Source organism: Otolemur garnettii, unplaced genomic scaffold (genome assembly GCF_000181295.1).
Source record: "Otolemur garnettii isolate 467f Iridium unplaced genomic scaffold, OtoGar3 scaffold00171, whole genome shotgun sequence".
NCBI lineage: Eukaryota > Metazoa > Chordata > Mammalia > Primates > Galagidae > Otolemur > Otolemur garnettii.
This window is the reverse complement of record NW_003852566.1, coordinates 2,625,697-2,633,404: the sequence shown is the minus strand read 5'-3', so window position 1 is coordinate 2,633,404 and position 7,708 is coordinate 2,625,697. Positions and strand designations below refer to the sequence as shown.

Below are 7,708 nucleotides of genomic sequence, written 5' to 3'. Positions count from 1 at the left end.
CTGCAGGCCCTGCTCTGCCCTGCCCCAAGCCCTGCTCCTCCCTGCCCCTTACATGCTGCAGGCCCTGCTCCCCCCCACCCCTTCCATGCTGCAGCCCTGCTCCCTGCTGCCCCAGGCCCTGCTCCCCCCTGCCCCTTCCATACCATGGGCCCTGCTCTCCCCTGCCTCTTTCATGATGTGGGCCCTGCTCCCTCCTGCCCCTTGCCAGCCATGGGCTCTGCTCCCCGCTGCCCCTTGCCAGCTGCAGAGCCTATTCCTGCCTGCCCCTCCGTGCAGCAGAACCTGCTCCCTGCTATCCCTTGCCCACTGTGGGCTCTGCTCCCTCCTACCCATCGATGCTGTGCTGCAGGCCGTGCTCCTGCCTGCTCCTAGAAGCTGCTTCTAACTGCTTCTTGCCTGCTGTGGGCCCTGTTCCCACTTGCCCCACTGTACTGCAGGCTCTGCTCCTGCCTGTGCCAAGCCTGCTCCAAGCCCTACTCCCACCTACACTGCGATGGGCAGGCCTTGCTCCTGCCTGCCATGCAATGCCCCTGCGGACCCTGCTCTGGCCTGCCCCTGCCTGCAGCAGGCCCTGTTCCTGCCTGCCCGGTGATGCTGCAATCCCTGATCTCCCCTGCACACGATGCTGCAGGCTCTGCCCACCCCGACCTTGCCTACTGTGGGCACTGATCCCATCCACAGGGTGATGCTGCAGGCCCTGCTCCCACCTTCCTTGCAGTGCTGTGGGCCCTGCTCCTGCCAGCCCTGAGATCCTGCAGGCATTGCTCCCACCTGCTCCGTGATGCTGTAGGACCTGTCCCATTATCTGGCTTGCCCTCCTGCTAGCCTGGCTCTATGTTCTGTGGGATCATGAACTCCTTGGGATAGGGACCAGGTCTGGTTCCTCATTGTCCTTCAACCCTCAGCCAGGGCTCCCTCACTTCAGTAAATTAATGAGACGTCAGGAAAGTTTAGCACCACATTCAAACTCTAGGTGGAGCCTAAACCTGGCAGCCCATTGTGATGTATCCACTTAAAGAGTTTCAGGCAAACAGAATTATAGCAAACCTTTTTTTCTACACATGTAAAATGGGTATAGGAATTCTAAGTTTAAAGTATTAGAAAGATTTGAAAGAAAATAAGGACTGGCCTGTGGATAAAAGTTAAAGATATTGATGGTTGAGCAGAGTTTTAAGGGATTATGAAGACTTTGGCCAGAGACTAAGGAATTCTAAAATTCTGCCCCTGCTCCTGTCATTTCCGCAAAAAGGTCAGCTGCAACTCAGAGTGAGAATGAAAATGTTGACAGTGGGACAAACCCTTGATGACCCAATGCAGGGCTCCTGGTGAAGGGCCAGGCTGGCACCTGAATGCTACAGAAGCAGCTGGGGCAGGAAGGTCAGCGCCTAGACTGTTGGGTGAGAATCTTGGATTCACTACGTCCCACCTTTGATCTTGGACCATTTATTTATTTCTATTTTGATATTATAATTTGTAAAATGTGTATTAAAATGTACCCACTTCACAGTACTGTTGTAGAAACTAAACAGATTGATACATTTACATGGAAACTTGTAACACTTGGAAACATCCCTGACACTTGGTACCTGTCAATTCATGTTAGCTGTGATGGTGGTGGTGACACTGCTCCTGTGACTAGTGATGATGATGGTGTTGATGGTTGTAGTCAAGATCATGGTGATTTGGTGGTGGTGATGAGGATGATGGTGATGGTGATATGAATGGCGCTAATGATGATGGTGATGATGATGACTGTGTCGAGAACGATGGTTAGGATGATGGTGATGGTGATTTTAATGGCGTTATGGTGATGGTGATATGTGATGGCATTGATAATGATGTTGGTGATACTGATAATGATGATGACAATCATGGTGATGGTAAAGAAGATGATGAGATGGTAGTGAATATGTGGAGCCTCCTTCTTCCCATAAAACTACACATTGTGATCTTACTCTTTAGTCATCTTCATGGTGGAAGAACATTGAAGAGTAGAGTTGTTGAACATCCAAGAGGGCAAGGCCTAGCAACACAGATAAATGAAGAAGGTGAAAGTCATGTGTGGGCTTTCCCCAACAGAGTTGCTCTGGCTTGGTTTGCTAATCACCTGGTGTCAGAAAATAGGAATTGTAAGGGAGAAGGGAGAAGGTTGATAGGGTCTGTAGAGCCCAGTCTGGCTTTGGCATCTTCCTGGCTCCAGGTATCCATTCCTGTGCTGTGTTAAACTTTATCCTGCTTCACTGAACTGCTCACAATGCCTCTCTCCTCTTCAGGTTCTCTCACTCAAAGGAAAATAAGATGGCAAAATGTAGATTTAGAGAAGGTGAAGGTGGGAAGAAAAAGAAAAGTGAGGCAACCTGACTCAGGTGTTCAATTTCACATGGTGAAGTAGGGGGGAAGGAGGCAGAGAGAGAAATGAAAAGAGTTCCTGCCTTTGCAGTAGAGTGATCTTCCCACATGGAATTCTGTCCCAGTCTTTGTTTATGGTTCTCACCAATCAGACAAGTAACTTCGAGTATGGTGTGGGAGGTTGGGACTAAACTTATCTTAGAAAACCATGCAGCCCCCAGGACAGTAAGTACTGTGCTCTACTGGGGAAAACGCTGACATTGGAGTCCAGCAGACTAAACTACCTCTGTTGTTTTTTATCTATGGACTTGGATTGTTTGTTCTGTTTGCTCTTCCATATGTCTGATGGGGATCATCAACCATCACCATCACTGCAGTTACCAGCATTTTTTCAACACTATCATCATGATCACAGGATTGCTTGCAGTTGAATGAGATAAAGTATATGAGGCACTGTGGTGTTCTCTGGTTGCCATAAAAAGACCACCACAAGCTTGGCACCTTAAGACAACAGAAATTTTATTTTCTCATAGTTCTAAGTCTTCAGGTCTTAGACCAAGGTGTTGACAGGGCCATTTCCCCCTCTGAAGATCCTAGAAAAGCATCCTTCCTTGCCTCTTCCTGGTTTCCAGTATCTCTGGAAATCCTTGGCCTTCCTTGGCTTACAGCTACATCACTGCAGTATCTGCCTCCGTCTTTACACAACTATCTTCTCTGCAACCTTCTCCCTTCTTTATGAAGGCACAGTCATTGGATTTAGGACTAACCCTAATCCAGTGTGACCTCATCTTAACTTGATTGCATCTACAAAGACCTGATTTCCAAATAAGATCATATTCATAGGTACTGGAGGTGAGGACTTCAACAAATGTTTCTGAGGGACTTCAGCAAATGTTTCAAGTCACTACATGTACCTCATCCAAAGACTGGTACATTGTAGGTGAGAAAAATTATGCATTTCCTTTACCTCTCCATCTCTCTTCCCAAAGCTGTGAAAATAAGTTGTTGCCTTCTTTGAGGGCACAGATCGCTTATCTTTAGCTCCCTTGTTCTCTTTAGAGACAAGAGGTTTTTTTGTTTCTATTCCATCAATATTTTAACATAACCTTATTGCAATGCTATTCATATTTATCTGGTTTGTTGATTTTTTTTCTTGTCCAGGAGGTGCACAGTCAGAACTCAGGAATCAGAGGGATAATTTATAGAGAACTTGGATTTCATTTTAGTGCTAATCAAAATTCAAGCTTTAGGATTAGGAGGATGTTATAGCATGGAAACAACTGGCTTCCTGGCAGTCTGTGGTAATAGCCTCTGTTGATGGAGGCTGATTTAATATAGGAGAGTTGTATGTGGCATCACACTTTGATTGAAGTTCCAACGAACATCTGGACTAAAACTCCTATTTGTGACCTGACTTAGTTTTGACAGTCTGGGAAATCAAGTTGGCCTGGTTGGTCTGTCCAAAATAAATTTAACCAAAGCTGCATTGTGGCCACAGGAATAAGGAATAGGCTTATCATCTTCTAACTTTTAAACAATACATTTAGGGGTCTTGTGGTTTGTAGCCATTTTGAATTAAACTTGTCATTACAGGTTGGCTTTTCTGGAAACAGATGCTGAGATAGGGTTTGGGGTATAATATACTTAACACTGTGCAAAAAAATAGCACAGCTAACCCAAGACGGCTGTCTTGAGAAAGGACAGTTTACGAGATTGGCCCTTGGCTGGCATCTGAAAACTTGGATTTCAAGAGGATTTTTACATTCTCAAGTCTGAGAATAGTGGTTCACTGTGCCTGAACTGTTTGTATAAACCATATAGTTTATGTTGAATGCTTGCTGTCCTTCCTGGCATTTGGAATTTCGGTACATGCCAGGCTGAGGGTGACTAAGTGATCAGCCTGAGTAAAAACCCTGGACACTGTGTTCCTGACGAGCTTCCCTGGTGGACAGCATTTCACATGAGTTGTTGCAGTTCCTAGCTGGGGAAATTAAGTGGGTCTTGGGTGACTCCACTAAAAGAGAGGGCTCTCGAGCTTGTGCCTGGTTTTCCTTGGGCTTGATCCCATTCAGCTCTTCCCTTTTTTCATTTTGGTTTATGTCTTTTTACTGTAATGAATCACAGTTATTAGCAGAACTACATGCTGAGCCTTCTGAGAAACCTCTGAGTTAGTCATTGAAACTGCAAGTGGTCTTGGGGACCCTTGGGACAACAAGTGATCCTCTAGGAGAGGAAGAGGAATAAGTTGAAATGTAAACTGGGCTGACAAATCCTCAGCCAGCCTGGTGGGGCACTCTTGGGCAAGCATTACCTCGCCAGGCTAAAGCAGCTGGCCATTGTGCCCCTGCCACACTCTGCTGCTGGCTGTCAGTTGTCTCAGGAAGGGCATGTCCTCAGACGAGGTTCTCTGCAGCTGATACAGACCTTGAAATCAGAGTCTGTCTGCTGAGCACATGGCCCATAGTTAGGCACCATGTCCTTTTTTGAAGGATGATGTGGGTAATCCTTGCTACCAAACTTTCCTTAAAATTGTCATTATATTTTATCCTTTCCTATGAAGATAATGCATGCCCGTTGTAGGATCTTAGAAAACAAAGACATATAAAAAAGATGAAAAAATTCATGGAGTAATCATATCCAGACAAACTTCTGGAAGATTTTCTGTGTAGCTGACACATGTATATGTAGCAACTGTGTGATTTTTGTTCAGTGAAATTGAAATTATCCTATGTATATAGTTTAGGATCTGTTTCTCAAACTTACATTTGGGTATAAGCCTTTTAAAATATCATTAAAAATTCATTCAAAGTCTTTTAAATGGTAAGGTATTCAGAACTACAGGGGAACTTAAAAGCACCCACAAAGCAAAAGAAGACCCTTCTGAAAGTTCCTCAGGCACACATTTGCCATCAGAGGGGTCAGACCATCAGCATTCGGAGGTAAGAAGATTATAGATTCTGAGTTATACACTCAGCCAAGCTATCAATCAAAGTGAGGGTACAGTAACAATTTCAGACATATAAAAAAAGGATATCTTTTCTAATAAACAAATTTATTTGAGAATATATAAATACTGAGGGTTAAATACTCCATTAAAAAAAGAAAAGTATCCAATAAAAAGAAAGAAATGAGGCCCAAGAAGTTATTCTTCAATCAGTGATGCTGTGACAATATAAAAGGCAGTGAAGGCAACCTTAGCATGATGGTCATGCAGCAAACCTAGATAGTAACCAGTCCTGGTTAAATCAGACAGGCAGAGAACTCTGATGATGACTTTAAGAAAAAACAAATTTGACTTTCTATAACAGTAGCATTAAGGATACAGGAATGTACCAGGAAGAAAAAAAAGGAAGGCAATGATAAACCTCAGGAAAAACAAAAAGTTACACAAGGAAATATTTGTCCAAATTTGAGCAAACAAAAAATGCAACATAATTGTGCATAATTGCTGAGCTCTGAGAAGGAGGAGGGTGTGAGGAAGGTGTTCCTTTGAGGGCCACATACTTAGTGACACAGAATTACATTCTATTACTTTATTCTGCAGTGAATAAATTTGCCTAATCATAATGAGGTTGTCTTTTTTTAATTTTGATTTTTTAGAATTAACCTATAAATGTTACAATGACTGAATTATGGTTGCAGAAAAAAATAGATATGTCATAAACCTAATAGATGCTGGAAGGTAGAAGTGGGGAAGGAAGGAGGAGACAAGTGTGCGGCACTAATTGCACCTTCTTTCTTAGTAAGAAGACAAGAAATAGTATCTAAATGTCATGCCACAAAAATTGAAGGTTAATTGTTTCATTTAAAGTTACAGGTTGTTGAGGGAAGATGAAAGGGTGATGAGTTCTCCCTCCAGCCTCTGCAAAATTCTGAATTTAGGAAAGTGTCACAGATTGTTGGTGCTGACCTAGGGTTGTCACATATTTGACTTGGGAACTCAACATTCTGCACTGCTGGGTGCTGGGTGGCCCTGTCATGCGTAGGCCACCATGCATCAGCTCCTCACTCATCCCACTTCCCACTCCATGGAAACCCAGGCTCAGAGAGGACTAGTGAGGACCTTGAGGCAACCAGCCCATCTCTGGTTGGCTCTGGACCCTGCTTCTTCGTCTCTGACTCCTGGCTGTGTGCTTGACTCGGGAGATGTGAGGCATGACCACATATGAATCCTACTCTCTTGCTTATGCCCACAGGTCCTGCCACACCATGGTCTGCACGCAGCAGGGTTCTTTGCTGCCTTCCTCCTCTCCCTTGTGCTGACCTGGGTTGGACTCTTCTTCATGGTTCGATATCAGTGTCTGCAGGGAAATGTGTTCACTAGACATCGGGTGAGTTCCTTCCCAGGGTAATCTGGCTGGTGGGAGACACCAGGTTGAAGTTCATCCTCCAGCACAGGGGCTCCCACCTGGATCTGTCCCACAGGGAGCTATGGACAGATACTCATACCCAGGCCTAGCTCAGATTCATGTATCCTGGTATGTGTCCCCACCATTGAAAACTTCCTGCAAGCTGCCAGGTGCCAAGTGTGAGAGACTCTGATGGTCTGGCATCCTGCCTTGCTGGGCAGCAATGTGTTTTCTGAAGAAAGACTTTGGGAGACTTGCTGTCAACCTTGGGTGAAGCCCAGACCCCTGTGCCTGGCCTATGAAGCCACCAGGACTGGCTTCTACCCCCTTTTCCTGCCACTTTCTGCTTTACACCCCAATCTCCTGCCACATCAAGTGACCCTGGCTTCCCTAAGCTTCTATGTACTCACACCTGCGCAATTTCCTGGTCCTCTCTTCCTTCCTCAGTAAGGTCACTTCTTACCCATCCTTTAAACCTTAATTTGGGCATCACCTGGCCAGAGACAACTTCAGGTACAGTAGAGCCCTCTCTTTGGGCCTCCAGTTGACTCCCCCAGCACTTGTTATAACCCGTCAGACCTGACTGTGAATTCCCAGCCTCTGTGTTCCTGTCTTAATCTGGGTTTCCACAGAAGCACCTCCCAAGACCAGTAGTTTATATGGGAAGTGATCCCAGGGAAACCTGGGGGTGGCAGGAGGTGAGGCAGGAAGGGACAGCAGCACCAGCACCCCTGTGTGCCCAAGAGCTTACTCCTGCCCAGGAGACAGCACAGAAGTAGCTGTGGGGTCATCCCACCTGAGGTACGAAGGCCTGGAATCCCTTTGGTCATTGTTTGGGGATAAGGAGGCATGAGGCAAGGAGGGAGATGATATTTATGTCCCTGGCTTGGCATCTAGAGGCCAACAGACTCCTTCAGGGAAGGTGTGTGGGTGTTGGCTGGTGGATTTGGGGCTGCTGGGTACTGAGGTGGTAAGGGCGGATGGGGGCAAAACACAGTGGGCAAAGGGCT

The 7,708-nt window shown here is 45.7% G+C and overlaps 1 protein-coding gene across 2 annotated transcripts in view; it reads left to right on the top strand.

Annotated features, from left to right (window-relative positions):
* The window catches only part of EVC2 (EvC ciliary complex subunit 2), a 157,731-nt gene that overhangs the window by 31,766 nt on the left and 118,257 nt on the right, over positions 1 to 7,708 (top strand). For both annotated transcript variants that reach the window (XM_003800190.3, XM_023519319.1), the window contains exon 8: positions 6,546 to 6,680. In XM_003800190.3, coding sequence (XP_003800238.1) covers positions 6,546 to 6,680 — 135 coding nt within the window. The remainder of the gene's footprint in view (positions 1 to 6,545; positions 6,681 to 7,708) is intronic.